The following is a 17179-nucleotide window of genomic DNA, read 5'->3' as shown; positions in this document are numbered from 1 at the left end:
CTCGCCGAAGACCGCTTTCACTGAAACCTGGATGAGCAAAAGCCTGTCGCTTCTACTCTCGCCACTGGCCTACTCCCGACAATGGCCGTTCCGCTTAACCCTCCTGTACTTTTATTTAGTTCATCGAGCTCAGTTTCCACCGCTGATAGGCCCCACATAAGTATGTGCCATCTGCACCTGTGCGCACACTCTCTGCAGGTGTACCTGTGTGCACACTCTCTGCAGGTGTACCTGTGCACACGCTCTCTGCAGGTGTATCTATGCGCACGCTCTCTGCAGGTGTACCTGTGCGCACGCTCTCTGCAGGTGTACCTGTACTTAGTGCCTAATGCTGGTGCTGGTGCACAGGTGTTTCAGTGTGTGGAGCAGGTGCAGTGGGAGTGTTTGACCTTGTGAGCTGACAGAGGGAATATGTCTGTCAGCCTCTTCCTATATAGATCACAAGGTCAAAAGACATAGGAGCAGAATTAGGCAATTCAGCCCATCGAGCCTGCTCCCCCTTTCCAGTGTGGATAATCTATTATCCCGCTCAAACCCATTCTCGCTTTGACCTTTCACACCTCTATCTAGAACCTATGAACCTCAACTTTAAAAATATCCCAAAACACCCACAGGTAAAAATACCTGTGGCAATGAATTCCACAGTTTCACCACCCTCTGGTTAAAGAAATTCCTCTTCATCTCTGTTCTAAACAGACATCCTTTTATCCTGAGGCTGTGCCCTCCGATCTGCACTCCCCCACTATAGAAAGAATCCTCCCCACATCCACTCTGTCTAAACCTTTCAATATTCGAAAGGTTTCAATGAGATTCTTCCCTCATTCTTCTAAACTATAGCAAATACGAGCCTAGAGATATCAAACGCTCCTCATATGTTAACCAGTTCTTTCCCAGGACCATTGTTAATCACTACTGGACCCTCTCCAATGGCAGCACATCTTTTCTTACGTGTGGCCCAAAATTGTTCACAATACTCCAAGTGAAGCCTCACTAATGCCTTATAAAGCCTCAGCGTTACATCCTTCCTTTTATATTCTAGTCCTCTTCAAATGAATACTAACATTGCATTTGCCTTCCTTACCACAGATTCAACCCGCAAATGAACCTTTAGGGAATCTTGCACAAGGACTCCCACGTCCCTTTGACAATAGACAATAGGTGCAGGAGTAGGCCATTCGGCCCTTCGAGCCAGCACCGCCATTCACTGTGATCATGGCTGATCATCCACAATCAGTATCCAGTTCCTGCCTTCTCCCCATAACCTTTGATTCCGCTATCTTTAAGAGCTCTATCCATCTCTTTTTTGAAAGCATCCAGAGACTTGGCCTCCACAGCCTTCTGGGGCAGAGCATTCCATATATCCACCACTCTCTGGATGAAAAAGTTTTTCCTCAACTCCGTTCTAAATGGCCTACCCCTAATTCGTAAACTGGCCCCTTTGCACCTCCGATTTTCTTGTACAAAAGTGCATGACCATACACTTCCAGGTATTGTATTCCATCTGCCATTTCTTTGCCCATTCTCCTAATCTGTCTGTCCTTCTGTAGCCTCTCTACTTCCTTAAAACTATCTGCCCCTCCACCTATCTTCATATCATCTGCAAACTTTGCAACAAAGCCATCAATTCCATCATCCGAATCATTGACATATAACATAAAAAGAATCGATCCCAACACAGACCCCCTGTGGAACATCACTAATCACCGGCAGCCAATCAGAAAAAGCTCCCTTTATTCCCGCTCTTTGCCTCCTGCCAATCAGCCGCTGCTTTATTGATGCTTGAATCTTTCTGTAATGCCACAGGCTCATAGCTTGTTAAGCAGTCTCATGTGTGGCACCTTGTCAAAGGCCTTCTGAAAATCCAAATACACGGCATCAACTAATTCTCTTTTGTCTATTCTACTTGTTGTTTCTTTAAAGAATTCCAACAGATTTGTCAGGCAAGATTTTCCCTTCAGGAAACCTTGCTGACTATGGCTTACTTTATCATGTGTCTCCAACTGAGGTCAGAGTAACTGGCCTATAGATTCCTTTCTTCTGCCTCTCTCCTTCTTGAAGAGTGAAATGACATTTGCAATTTAATAGTCTTCCGCAATCCTTCCAGAATCTAGTGATTCTTGAAACATCATTGCTAATGCTTCCACAATGTCTTCCTCCACCTCTTTCAAAACCCTGGGGTGTACACCATCTGGTTCAGGTGACCTAGCTACCTTTAGACCTTTCATTTTCCCAAGAACCTTCTCTCTCGTTATGGTAACTTCACACACTTCATGATCCCTGACACCTGGACTTTCACCATACCGTTAGTGTTTTCCACAGTGAAGACTGACGCAAAAAAGTTATTCAGTTGGTAGACGTTGGTCAAACCACCCTTAGAGAATTGTGAGCAGTTGAGGGCCCCATGTGTAAGGAAGGATGTGCTGGAATTGGAGAGGGTCTAAAGGGGGTTCACGAGTGATCCCAGAAATGAAAAGGCTAACGTATGAGGAGCATTTGATGGCTCTGGGCTTGTACTCGCTGGAGTTCGGAAGAATGAGGGGGATCTCATTGAAAACTATTGAATACTGAAAGGCCTAGTCAGAGTGGATATAGAGAGGATGTTTCCTATAGTGGAGGAGTCTAGGACCAGAGGGCACAGATTCAGAATTGAGGGGCATCCATTTAGAACAGAGATGAAGAGGAATTTCTTTGGCCAGAAGATTGTGAATCTGTGGAATTCATTGCCACAGACAGCTGTGGAGGTCAAGCAATAGGGTGTATTAAAGTGGAGGTCGATAGGATGTGGGTTGGACAGGGCATCAACAGTTATGGGGAAAAGGCAGGAGAATAGGATTGAGAGGGTTAATAAATCTGCCATGATGGAATGGCAGATCAGACTTGATGGGCTGAAAGGCCTAATTCTGCTACACCTGATAGAGGTGTACAAGATAATAGATCGAGTGGACAGCCAGACACGCTTTCCCAGGGCGGAAGTGGACAGTGGATAATAGATCGAGTGGACAGCCAGACGCGTTTTCCCAGGGCAGAAGTGGCTAATATGAGGGACCATAATTTTAAGGTGATTGGAGGAAATTATGGGGGGGGCGGGAGTGAAGTTGGAGGTAGGTTTTTTAACACAGAGTGGGCACATGGATTGTGCTGCCAGAGGCAGTGGTAGAGGCAGACACATTCGGGACACGTCAGAGACACTTAGACAGGCATATGGATGATAGAAAGATGGAGGGCTACGTGGGAGGGAAGATTGATCTTAGAGTAGGTTAAAAGGTCAGTACAACATTGTGGGCCAAAGGGCCTGACTTCTCTTTAAGCCCAGCACTCCTACTGGGGCAACAGCAGCTTGCCAGAGTCCCCTCTCTTGGGCTGATAGAAGGTTGGTCGTCCTTGTGGCTTCTGCTTTCACCACACGACTTCATATGTTTCCTGGCAAAGATCCTTCTCCTCCCGGGGTGAGGTGTTTGGAGCTTTTGTTGCCGTTTCAGTAGCTCTTGTTTTGTACCGGGTGCAGTTGCTAGCCCCATGCCTCTCCCTCCTCTTTCCGTAGCCGGGCTTGGCAGATTGAAGGACCTGTACTGTGCTGCAATGTTACATGTTCTAATAAACAGTGTTGTTTTGTAACGTCTCTCTATGTGCAACCTCTCTCTTCCAGGTACACAGGAGGCTACAATTATGGCAGTTACAGCAATCAGCCTGCACTCCCCATCCAGAACCAATACCCAGCCCTCACGCATGACAGCCTCTCCTCACCTCTGCCATACTCCGCATACCACCGGACTGCATCACAGGTCAGTCAGCGCTGTCGGCGTTTAGCTGTGCCCTGACATAGGACTGTTTTGGTGAAAGTGAATCTGAGAGCAAAATCCCTGGAATCTGATATAAAACAGAATAGACTAGAAATTCTCAGAGAGCTGGGCAGTGTCTGTGGAGAGGGGATTAACGTTTCAGACCAAAGATCCTTCCATGAGAAATGATAGGGTGATGTAATGAGGCCGTTTAGACAAGTATGCAAATCCCACAGGCATTTACAGTAATGGATGGACTTGATGGGCTGAAGGGTCTGATTCATGACCAAGGGTCTGTAACTCTGTACATGCTGCCCGGTCCTCCGTGTGCTCTCAGCACGTTCTGTGTGAAGAAAGCCGCTTTGCGTGGTTTAACACAAATGCTGGAACTTAAGAAATATATGAGCTCTGCATGGCCTGGTGCTCAATGTGGGCAAAGTCTCCTGTAGCCACGTCCCTTACGTTGGCTGGAGATAGAGAGAGAGAAAGAGAGCATGAGGCAGAGAGACAGACATGACAGAGAGGCAGAGAGAGGGGAGAAAGAGCAAAATAGAGAGAAGGAGAGAGTCAGAGACGGACTGAGAGACAGCGATGGAGAGAGAGACAGAGAGAGAGAGACAGAGAGATGGGGGAGAGACAGAGAGACTCACACACAAACACAGACAGGGAGAGAGAGAGAGAGACAGACAGACTCTGGGAGGCAAAGACAGAGAGATAGAAAGACTGAGAGACAGAAAATGATCAAGAGATAAGGAAAATGAAGATAAAGATTAGCTTTATTTGTCACATGTACACCAACAGTGATGAAATGCTTTGAGAGGTTGGTCGTGACTAGACTGAACTCCTGCCTCAGCAAGGACCTGAACCCACTGCAATTTGCCTATCACCACAATATGTCAACGGCAGACGCAATCTCAATGGCTCTTCACACAGCCTTAGACCACCTGGAAACACAAACACCTATGTCAGGATGCTGTTCATCGACTACAGCTCAGCATTTAATACCATCATTCCCACAATCCTGATTGAGAAGTTGCAGAACCTGGGCCTCTGTACCTCCCTCTGCAATTGGATCCTCAACTTCCTAACCGGAAGACCACAGTCTGTGCAGATTGGTGATAACATCTCCGCGCTGACGATCAGCACTGGCGCACCTCAGGGGTGTGTGCTTAGCCCACTGCTCTACTCTCTCTATACCCATGATCGTGTGGCTAGGCATAGCTCAAATCCCATCTATAAATTTCCTGATGATACAACCATTGTTGGTAGAATCTCAGGTGGTGACGAGAGGGTGTACAGAAGCTAGATTTGCCAACTAGTGGAGGGGTGTCGCAGCAACAATCTTGCACTCAGCATCAGTAAACGAAAGAGCTGATTGTGGACTTCAGGAAGGGTAAGACGAAGGAACACATACCAATACTCATAGAGGGATCAGAAGTGGAGAGAGTGAGCAATTTCAAGTTCCTGGGTGTCAAGATCTCTGAGGATCTAACCTGGTCCCAACATATCGATGTAGTTATAAAGAAGGCAAGACAGCAACTATACTTCATTAGGAGTTTGAAGAGATTTGGTATGTCAACAAAAACACTCAAAAACTTCTATAGATGTACCATGGAGAGCATTCTGACGGGCTGCATCACTGTCTGGTATGGGGTGGCTACTGCACAGGACCTAAAGAAGCTTCAGAGGGTTGTAAATTTAGTTGGCTCATTTTGAGTACTGGCCTACAAAGTACCCAGGACATCTTCAGGGAGCAGTGTCTCAGAAAGGCAGGGTCCATTATTTAGGACCTCCAGCACCCAAGGCATACCCTTTTCACACTGTTACCATCAGGTAGGAGGTACAGAAGCCTGAAGGCACACACTCAGCGATTCAGGAACAGCTTCTTCCCCTCTGCCGTCCGATCCCTAAATGGACATTGAACCTGTGAACACCACCTCACTTTTTCAATATATATTATTATGTTTTTGCACTATTTTTAATCTATTCAATATACATACACTATAATTGATTTACTCATTTATTATTATTATTTTATTATTTTTTTCTTATTATTATGTATTGCATTGAACTGCTGCTGCTAAGTTGACAAATTTCACGACACATGCTGGTGATAATAAACCTGATTCTGATTCTGAAACATCAAAACAACCAGTGAAATGTGTCAATGTCCAGCACAGTTTGAGGATGTGCTGGACGCAGCCCACAAGTGTTACCGTGCTTCTGGCACCAACGTAGCATGCCCATAACTCACTAACCCTGACCCGTACATTTTCAGAATGTGGGAGGAAATCCATATGGTCATGTGGAGAACATACAATCCTCTTACAGACAGCAGTGAGAACTGAAGCTAGTGACTGATAATAGCACTACACTAACTGCCACCCCACCATAACACCCAGGTGTGTAGACTGAGAGAAGGAGGAGGACAGACATAGTGAGGGGGAGCCAGGGACAGACTGGGGATACGGTCGGTGCTGTCTCATCACATTTGGCTGAATTTTGACTGGATTGGGTGCAAATACTCACATCAAACAATAATGAGATTTCTTGACAGTAACTGACTGTAGTAAAGCAGCCTTATTGTAACAACTTCCCCGGTGAGACAACCGTGATGCCAAATTCAACACCTATCTGCCTGCACTCCTTGCCTATTCATTTCTAGATGCCTCAGACATCACAATCGTATCTGCCTCCATCCCCACCCCCGGCAGTCCACTGCAGGCACTCACCACCCTACGTAAAAAAAATTGACTCTCCCATAAATTTAACCACCTCCCCTCTCACCTTAACCTGTGCCCTGTCGTATTTGACTTTGGCAGGTCAGCTATTTTGAACTATGCTCCTAAACTATGGAATTCAATACCTCAAACTATGTTCAAAGTTCAAAAGTTAAAAGTAATTTTATTATCAAAGTACATATATGTCATCAGATAAAATCCTGAGATTCATGTGCTTGCGGGCATACTGTAATCCAAGAAACACAATAGAATCAATGAACAATCCAACAGGACAAACAACCAATGTGAGAAAAAAATCACCAAACTCTGCAAATCTAAAGGAAAATAATAATAATAAATAAGCAAATACCGAGACCGTAAGACGAAGAGTCCTTAAAAGTGAGTCCTTTGGTTGTGGGAACAGTTCAATCACTGGACAAGTGAAGTTGAGTGAATTTATCCTCTTTTTGTTTGACAGCCTTTTGGCTGAGGGGCAGTAACTGTTCCTGAACCTGGTGGCGTGGGTCCTGAGGCTCCTGTGTCTCCTTCCTGATGGCAGCAGCAGGAAGAGAGCATGGCCTCACTGGTGGGGGTCCTTGATGATGGATGCTGTATCCCTGCATGAAGTCTGTCATGCCGAATCATCGTAAACTTTTAAGCAGAAGCACTAATGTGCTTTCTTCTTAGTGGCATTTACGTGCTGGACCCAGGGCAGAGCCTCTGAAATGACAACACCGAGGAATTTAAAGTTGCTGACCCTCTCAGCCTCTGATCTTCCGATGACAACTGGCTCATGGACCTCCAGTTTCCCCCTCCTGAAGACAATAATCAGTTGCTTGGTCTTGCCGACATTGAGTAAGAGACTGTTGTAACATCACTCAGCCAGGTTTTCAATCTCCTTCCTGTATGCTGATTCATCACCACCTTTGATTCAAGCAATGGCAGAGGTGTGGCCAGCTCTGGAGCTGTGCTCAGTCTCATAGTCATAACTGTACAGCGGGTAGAGCAGGGGGCCAAACACACAGCATTGTGGTGCACCTGTGCTGATGGAGATGTTGTTGCCAATCTGAACTGACTGGGGTCTGCAAATGAGAAAATCCAGGATCCAATTACACAGGGAGGCATTGAGGCCAAGGTCTTGAGGCTTTTTGATCATTTAGGGATGCCCACTCAGTTGATACATTTATACACCAGCTCAAAACCTATTTATTTAACCTTGCTTTCATCTAACATCTTTTTGTCTTTTATTTTCATGTTTGCACTTTATCCCATTGTAAAGCACTTTGAACTACTTCAGCCGTATGAAAGTCCTCCATAAATAAGTTGTCATTATTATTATCTCTACCCTGTCTACCCTGTCTTTGTCTCTTGTAATTCTATAAACCTCTCAGCCTCCACTACTCCGGAGAAAACAACCCACACCGATTCGAGGTTTAGGGATGTCCCATTTTGAGTCCACAGCATTCTGAAGTGGGAGGGTGAGCAGCCTAAGGTCGTGGTCAATGTCGGTACCAATGACATGGGTAGGACAAGTGACGAGGTCCTGTAAAGTGAGTTCAGGGAGTTAAAGGGCAGGACCTCCAGGTTGTAATCTCAAGATTGCTCCCCGTTCCACATGATAGCGAGGCCAGAAATAGGAAGATTATACAATTTAACATGTGGCTATGGGTTGGTGTAGGAGGGAGAGCTTCAAATTTTTGGATAATTAGGCTCTCTTCCAGGGAATGTGGGATCTGTACTTGAACTGAAGGAGGACTAATATCCTAGCGGGAAGTTTTTAGTGTTGCCCTGTGAAAGTTTAAACAAGAGTTGCAGGGGGATGGGAATCAGAATGCCAGAACAATTAATGGAGTGATTGTGGAGAAAGATATTGTTAAGTCTACATAGAAGATCAGGAATCAAAAGGTTGGGCATGGTGGGAGTGATGTTCTGAGCTGCGTATATTTCAATGCAAGGAGTATTGTAGGAAAATTGGAGATGTACATGGATGGTAGGGGTAATGAGGGCTATGGTCTGTGTGCAGGTCAATGGAACTAGACAGATGAATGTTTCGTCACAGACTAGATGGGCTGAAGGACCTGTTTTTGTGCTGTACTGTTCTATGACTCTACGAACTGCCCAATATCTCTTTATTGCTCAAACTCCAGGATGCTACAGTGTGGTGAAACTGATTATTAATCATTCTTTTGAATACACAGCTCATAAGAATTTATATGTGGAAAGAACTATTTCTGTTTGGCTGTTCCGCACCAGTCTATAATAGTGGAGTTTCTAGATTTAGAAGCATAAGATAGAAAAGGGACCTTTTATTTTCTGGGGCTGATTTTCCAGGATGTTTAACAATGAAGAATGGTGCCTTAAATTGCATCTTGGCATGTTGGCCATCTCTCATTCCTCAAGTATTCTCGGCATGTGTTCCTGAAGCTGTAACAAACAAAGATTTCGTGTCTGGCTCTTTGATGAAGATATATAATATTGAATCTATCAAGAAATTAAATTTAAGCAAAACACAAAGTTCATTACTGATGATCACATTTATTAATAGATCATCGATGATCGATTGTATTCTACCATAAGTAATCAATCCCTCACTAAGTCCTCTGATAGAGTCGGGCAGCACTACAAAACAGAAACAGACCCTTCTGTCCATCTACCCCATGCTGAACTATTAATCTGCCTAGTCCCTTCGACCTGCACCTGGACCATCGCCCTCCATACCGCGCGCCCCCCCCCAATCCATGTACCTGAAGTGTGTGTCCCTCAATGCAAGAAGCATCAGGAACAAAGGTGATGAACTGAGAGCTTGGATACATATATGGAATTACGATGTAGTGGCCATTACAGAGACTTGGCTGGCACCAGGGCAGGAATGGATTCTCAGTATTCCTGGATTTCAGTGCTTTAAAAGGGATAGGGGGGGGGAAAGGGGAGGAGGGGTGGCATTACTGGTCAGGGATACTATTACAGCTACAGAAAGGGTGGGTAATGTAGCAGGATCCCTTTTTGAGTTAGTATGGGTGGAAGTCAGGAACAGGAAGGGAGCGGTTACTCGAGTATTCTCTAGGCCCCCTGGTAGCAGCAGAGATACAGAGGAGCAGATTGGGAGGCAGATTCTGGAACGGTGCAAAAATAACAAGGTTGTTATCATGGGTGACTTTAACTTCCCTAATATTGATTGGCCCAGTAAGGAAGATAAAGAATGGTAGGGTGAAGGAACCATGGGTGACAAGTGAGGTGGAAAATCTAGTCAGGTGGAAGAAGGCAGTGTACATGAGGTTTAGGAAGAAAGGATCAGATGGGTCTATTGAGGAATATAGGGAAGCAAGAAAGGAGCTTAAGAAGGGGCTGAGAAGAGCAAGAAGGGGGCATGAGAAGGCCTTGGCAAGTAGGGTAAAGGAAAACCCCAAGGCATTCTTCAATTATGTGAAGAACAAAAGGATGACAGGAGTGAAGGTAGGACCGATTAAAGATAAATGTGGGAAGATGGCCTGGAGGCTGTGGAAGTGAGCGAGGTCCTCAATGAATACTTCTCTTCGGTATTCACCAATGAGAGGGAACTTGATGATGGTGAGGACAATATGAGTGAGGTTGATGTTCTGGAGCATGTTGATATTAAGGGAGAGGACGTGTTGGAGTTGTTAAAATACATTAGGATGGATAAGTCCCCGGGGCCAGATGGAATATTCCCCAGGCTGCTCCATGGGGCGAGGGAAGAGATTGCTGAGCCTCTGGCTAGGATCCTTATGTCCTCGTTGTCCACGGGAATGATACCGGAGGATTGGAGGGAGGCGAATGTTATCCCCTTGTTCAAAAAAGGTAGTAGGGATAGTCCGGGTAATTATAGACCAGTGAGCCTTACATCTGTGGTGGCAAAGCTGTTGGAAAAGATTCTTAGAGATAGGATCTCTGGGCATTTAGAGAATCATGGTCTGATCAGGGACAGTCAGCATGGCTTTGTGAAGGGCAGATCGTGTCTAACAAGCCTGATAGAGTTCTTTGAGGTGGTGACCAGGCATATAGATGAGGGTAGTGCAGTGGATGTGATCTAGATGGATTTTAGTAAGGCATTTGACAAGGTTCCACACGGTAGGCTTATTCAGAAAGTCAGAAGGCATGGGATTCAGGGAAGTTTGGCCAGATGGATTCAGAATTGGCTTGTCTGCAGAAGGCAGAGGGTCATGGTGGAGGGAGTACATTCAGATTGGAGGGTTGTAACTACTGGTGTCCCACAAAGATCTGTTCTGGGACCTCTACTTTTTGTGATTTTTATTAACCTCCTGGATGTAGGGGTAGAAGGGTGGGTGTTGTAGATAGTGTAGAGGATTGTCGAAGATTGCAGAGAGACATTGATAGGATGCAGAAGTGGGCTGAGAAGTGGCAGATGGAGTTCAACCCGGAGAAGTGTGAGGTGGTACACTTTGGAAGGACAAACTCCAAGACAGAGTACAAAGTAAATGGCAGGATACTTGGTAGTGTGGAGGACCCTAGGGATCTGGGGGTACATGTCCACAGATCCCTGAAAGTTGCCTCACAGGTGGATAGGGTAGTTAAGAAAGTTTATGGGGTGTTAACTTTCATAAGTCGACGGATAGAGTTTGAGAGTCGCGATGTAATGATGCAGCTCTGCGTCCGGTGCTCCCGATGTGGCCTTTTATATATTGGTGAGACCCGACGCAGACTGGGAGACCGCTTTGCTGAACATCTACGCTCTGTCCACCAGAGAAAGCAGGATCTCCCAGTGGCCACACATTTTAATTCCACATCCCATTCCCATTCTGACATGTCTATCCACGGCCTCCTCTACTGTAAAGATGAAGCCACACTCAGGTTGGAGGAACAACACCTTATATTCCGTCTGGGTAGCCTCCAACCTGATGGCATGAACATCGACTTCTCTAACTTCCGCTAAGGCCCCACCTCCCCCTCGTACCCCGTCTGTTACTCATTTTTATGCACACATTCTTTCTCTCACTCTCCTTTTTCTCCCTCTGAATATACCTCTTGCCCATCCTCTGGGTGACCCCCCCCTTTTCTTTCTTCCCGGACCTCCTGTCCCATGATCCTCTCGTATCCCCTTTTGCCTATCATCTGTCCAGCTCTCGGCTCTATCCCTCTCCCCTCCTGTCTTCTCCTATCATTTTGGATCTCCCCCTCCCCCTCCAACTTTCAAATCCCTTACTCACTCTTCCTTCAGTTAGTCCTGACGAAGGGTCTCGGCCTGAAACGTCGACTGCACCTCTTCCTATAGATGCTGCTTGGCCTGCTGCGTTCACCAGCAACTTTGATGTATGTTGCTTGAATTTCCAGCATCTGCAGAATTCCTGTTGTCAGCTCTATAAAACTCTGGTTAGGCCCCACTTGAAGTACTGTGTCCAGTTCTGGTCGCCTCACTATAGGAAGGATGTGGAAGCATTGGAAAGGGTACAGAGGAGATTTACCAGGATGCTGCCTGGTTTGGAAAGTATGCATTATGATCAGAGATTAAGGGAGTTAGGGCTTTACTCTTTGGAGAGAGGGAGGATGAGAGGAGACATGATAGAGGTGTACAAGATAATAAGAGGAATAGATAGAGTGGATAGCCAGCGCCTCTTCTCCAGGGTACCACTGCTCAATACAAGAGGACATGGCTTGAAGGTAAGGGGTGGGAAGTTCAAGGGGGATATTAGGGGAAGGTTTTTTACTCAGAGAGTGGTTGGTGCGTGGAATGCACTGCCTGAGTCACTGGTGGAGGCAGATACACTCGTGAAGTTTAAGAGACTACTATACAGGTATATGGAGGAATTTAAGGTGGGGAGTTATATGGGAGGCAGGGTTTGAGGGTTGGCACAACATTGTAGGCCGAAGGGCCTGTAATGTGCTGTACTATTCTATCCAATTTTCTCTTCAATGTTGAAATCGAATCTGCTGGCAGCATGTTCCTATATTTTGATTTATTAAGGTCAAACGTGCTAAAAACTCTCTTTATGATCCTCTCTACCTGTGACATCACATTCAAGGATTCATGGACCTGTATTCCCAGATCTCTCTGCACTAATGCTGTATCTCCTGTTTGATCAACCGTCTACACAGTCTCTCCATTACCAGTGACACTAATCTTTCACCATGTACTCACCACCTGCTCTCCAGATGTTCCTCCAGCTGTTTCACACACCTCAGCCTTTCCTCTTGTACCTGTGGTAAGGACTCACACAGAACCAGCTTCCAACATCTCCATTCCCATCGTTGGGAATCTCTCCAGTAATTGGCACCTTTGCTTAATCAAGCAGAGAAGGAAGCCATTTAGCCCATAAATACCTGGGCTAGCCCCCGGAGGCCATTTAGCCCATTGTGTCTGTGTTAGCTCCCTGGAAGTGCTCTCCACCCGATTTGGAATCCCTTCTCTGTTCCTTCCCACTGTCCCTACACGGCCTTCCTCTCCCTCCCTACACTTAATCTGTGACTCTTTGAACTATCTTGTGGAGTGTGCTCCTACCGTTGGACAAACTTGGGTCGTTTTATCTAATCTTATGGCTTTCTCTGGTGCGGTGGAGGTTGACGGGAGATCTGATAGAGGTTTATAAAAATCATGAGAGGCGTAGATAGAGTAGATAAGCAATATCTTTTTCCTAGGGTTGAAATGTCTAATACCAGAGGGCATGCATTTAAGGTGGTGGGGGGTGGGGTGTAATTTCAAAGGAGCTGTGAGGGATAAGTTCTTTACACAGAGAGTGCTGGGGGTGTGGAATGTGTTGCCTGTGGTAGTGTAGAGCCAGAAACATTAGGAACATTTAAGAGATGTTTAGATAGGCAGATGAATTTCAGGGAAAGGGAAGGATATGGACATTACGTAGGCAGAAGAGATTAGTTAGTTGGCCATTTGAACAACTACAGAGATGATCCGTATGAACACCATGCAAGACAAGTTTTTCACTGTATCTCGGTACATGTGACAACAATAATCAATTCACCAATACCAGTCCCCTCTGTACCCTCTGCCAGTCTTCTAATAGTGTGGTGACCAGAAATGTACACAGTATTCAAGCAGAACTTCTTTGATTTGTTTCATGAGCATAAGAGAATGAGAGGAGATTTAACAGATGTATACTCCATTTTGAAAGGTACAGATAGGGTACTGAGCTTGCGTGAAACTAGAACTAGAGGTCATGTGATATATTTAAGCAGAACACGAGGGGGCAAGGCCAGTGTAGACTATCACACTGGGAGCACTGGAACTGGACTGGTGCAGACCATCACAATGGGAACACAGGAACAGGGTCCGGGCAGACTGTCACAATGGAGGCACAGGAACAGGGCCGGGCAGACTGTCACAATGGGGGCACAGGAACAGGGTCCGGGCAGACTGTCACACTGGAAACACAGGAACAGGGTCTGGGCAGACCATCACAATGGGGGCACAGGAACAGGGTCCGGGCAGACTGTCACAATGGGAACACAGAAACAGGGTCCGGGCAGACTGTCACAATGGGAACACAGGAACAGGGTCGGGCAGACTGTCACAATGGGGGCACAGGAACAGGGCCGGGCAGACTGTCACAAAGGGGGCACAGGAACAGGGTCCGGGCAGACTGTCCCACTGGAAACACAGGAACAGGGTCTGGGCAGACTGTCACAATGGGAACACAGGAACAGGGTCCGGGCAGACTGTCACAATGGGAACACAGGGACAGGGTCGGCACAAAATGTCACAATGGGGGCACAGGAACAGGGTCCGGGAAGACTGTCACAATGGGAACACAGGGACAGGGTCGGCACAAAATGTCACAATGGGGGCACAGGAACAGGGCAGCATCTATGAAGTTGTCATTTTGGGCTAAGAATGAGGGAGAGCAGATAATATCATCAAGAACCCCTCCCACTGCAAAACACTCTCTTTTTCTGTCTCCCATCAGGTAGAAGATACAAAAGCCTGAAAGCATGTACTTACAGTGTTAAGGACATCTGATAATTGCATTGAAATCAGACTAGTAAACAGTGAATAAGATGGAGTCTCGACCCTGGAATCTAGCTCATTTATGGCCTTGTGCCCTATTGTCTGATGGGACTGCACTTTCTCTGTGACATAACACTATACTGCACACCATAACACCATAAACACACTATATTCTGCAGATGCTGAAAACTCCACAGGAACACATACAAACTGCCCGATGAACTATACTGCACACCATAAGAAGTTATGGAAACTATGATGATTAAAGAAGAGGAAGTACTGGCACTTTTAAGGAATATAAAAGTGGATAAGTCTCCAGGTCCTGACAGGATATTCCCTAGGACCTTGAGAGAAGTTAGTGTGGAAGTAGCAAGGGCTCTGACAGAAAAATATTTCAAATGTCATTAGAAACGGGGATGGTGCCAGAGGATTGGCGTATTGCTCATGTTGTTCCATTGTTTAAAAAGGGTTCTAAGAGTAAACCTGGCAATTATCGGCCTGTGAGTTTGACATCAGTGGTGGGTAAATTGATGGAAAGTATTCTTAGAGGTGATATATATAATTATCTGGATAGACAGGGTCTGATTAGGAACAGTCAACATGGATTTGTGCGTGGAATGTCATGTTTGACAAATCTTATTGAATTTTTAGAAGAGGTTACTAGGAAAGTTGATGAGGGTAAAGCGGTGGATGTTGTCTATATGGACTTCAGTAAGGCCTTTGACAAGGTCCCACAACGAAGGTTGGTTAGGAAGTTTCAATCATTAGGTATTAATATTGTAGTAGTAAAATGGATTCAGCAGTGGCTGGATGGGAGATGCCAGAGAGTGGTGGTGGATAACTGTTTGTCAGATTGGAAGCCGGTGGCTAGTGGTGTGCCTCAGGGATCTGTACTGGGTCCAATTTTATTTGTCATATACATTAATGATCTGGATGATGGGGTGGTAAATTGGATGAGTAAGTATGCAGATAATACTAAGATAGGTGGAGTTGTGGATAATGAAGTAGGTTTTCAAAGCTTGCAGAGAGATTTAGGCCAGTTAGAAGAGTGGGCTGAAAGACAACAAATGGAGTTTAATGCTGATAAATGTGAAGTGCTACATTTTGGTAGGACTAATCAAAATAGGACATACATGGTAAATGATAGGGCATTGAAGAATGCAGTAGAACAGAGGGATCTAGGAATAATGGTGCATAGTTCCCTGAAGGTAGAATCTCATGTGGATTGGGTGGTGAAGAAAGCTTTTGGTATGTTGGCCTTTATAAATCAGAGCATTGAGTATAAGAGTTGGGATGTAATGTTGAAATTCTACAAGGCATTGGTGAGGCCAAATTTGGAGTATTGTGTACAGTTTTGGTCACTGAATTATAGGAAAGATGTCAACAAATTAGAGAGAGTACAGAGAAGATTTATGAGAATGTTACCTGGGTTTCATCATCTAAGTTACAGAGAAAGGTTGAACAAGTTGAGTCTTTATTCTTTGGAATGTATAAGTTTGAGGGGGGACTTGATAGAGGTATTTAAAATTATGAGGGGGATAGATAGAGTTAACGTGGATTGGCTTTTTCCAATGAGAGTGGGGGAGATTCAAACAAGAGGACGTGAATTGAGAGTTAGGGGGCAAATAGGGGTAACATGAGGGGGAACTTCTTTACTCAGAGAGTGGTAGCTGTGTGGAACGAGCTTCCAGCAGAAGTGGTTGAGGCAGGTTCGATGTTGTCGTTTAAAGTTAAATTGGACAGCTATATGGACAGGAAAGGAATGGAGGGTTATGGGCTGAGTGCAGGTCGGTGGGACTAGGTGAGAGTAGGAGTTCGGCATGGACTAGAAGGGCCAAGATCGCCTGTTTCCGTGCTGTAATTGTTATATGGTTATATAAACACACTATATTCTGCAGATGCTGAAAAATCCACAGGAACACACACAAACTGCCTGATGAACTCAGCAGGTCAGGCAGCATCTATGGAGGGGCATAAACAGTTGACATTTTGGGCCAAGACCCGATGTGTATTCCTCTTCATAGATGTTGCCAGACCTGCTGAGCTCCCCCAGTAGTTTGTGTGTGTCGTATGAACCAAAGTCTCCTGTAAGCCCCAGCAGGGTATGGGGCTGGGCTGCGGGGTGGGGTTCGCTGGCTTGCTGCTGGGACTTCCGAAGTGATCAATATTTATTTAACTTAATATCAGCCTGTGTACTGAGCCCTGCTGGCCTGATACCACGTGGCTATGTTGGACATATTAAGAGTGTGTGCAGTGAGTTTCTGCAAGAATTTAGCTGCCGGCATCGGGATTGTTCTGGTTGACGTGGACGGGATTAGCTGGGAAACAGTTAAATCAGGAATTAGCCAACTGAGCTATTTTCTTCGTCTATAAGAGCGGCCTCGGAGTCTGTGAACCCAACAACGCACTCTGAAGGCAAATGTTTTGCTGTTTAAACAGAGCCCTCATTCACACTTTGCATAATGACCGGCGTACAAATCTGAATGAGAGGGACTTCATTCTTCTTACTTGAACTTCAGCTATGGGGAATAGGAGAGAGAGTGTGTGTGTGACAGAGAGAGACAGAGAGAGAGGGGGAGGGAGAGAGGGAGAGAGAAAGGGGAGGGAGAGAGGGGAGAGAGAAAGACAGAGAGAAAGAGAGAGAGGGAGGAGTCAGAGAGAGAGAGACAGGGAGAGTGACCGAGGGAGGGGAGAGGGAGAGGGGGAGAGAGGGGAGAGAGAAAGAGAGAGAGGGAGCGAGAGAGGGAGGA

The 17179-nt window shown here is 45.8% G+C and overlaps 1 protein-coding gene across 1 annotated transcript in view; it reads left to right on the top strand.

Annotated features, from left to right (window-relative positions):
• The window catches only part of rfx4 (regulatory factor X, 4), a 126959-nt gene that overhangs the window by 89477 nt on the left and 20303 nt on the right, over positions 1-17179 (top strand). The window contains exon 17 of the mRNA XM_063059584.1: positions 3647-3782. Within this exon, the coding sequence (XP_062915654.1) occupies positions 3647-3782 (136 nt within the window). The remainder of the gene's footprint in view (positions 1-3646; positions 3783-17179) is intronic.

This window comes from Mobula hypostoma, chromosome 9 (genome assembly GCF_963921235.1).
Source record: "Mobula hypostoma chromosome 9, sMobHyp1.1, whole genome shotgun sequence".
NCBI classification, from domain to species: domain Eukaryota; kingdom Metazoa; phylum Chordata; class Chondrichthyes; order Myliobatiformes; family Myliobatidae; genus Mobula; species Mobula hypostoma.
This window is presented reverse-complemented; position numbering and strand designations above follow the sequence as displayed.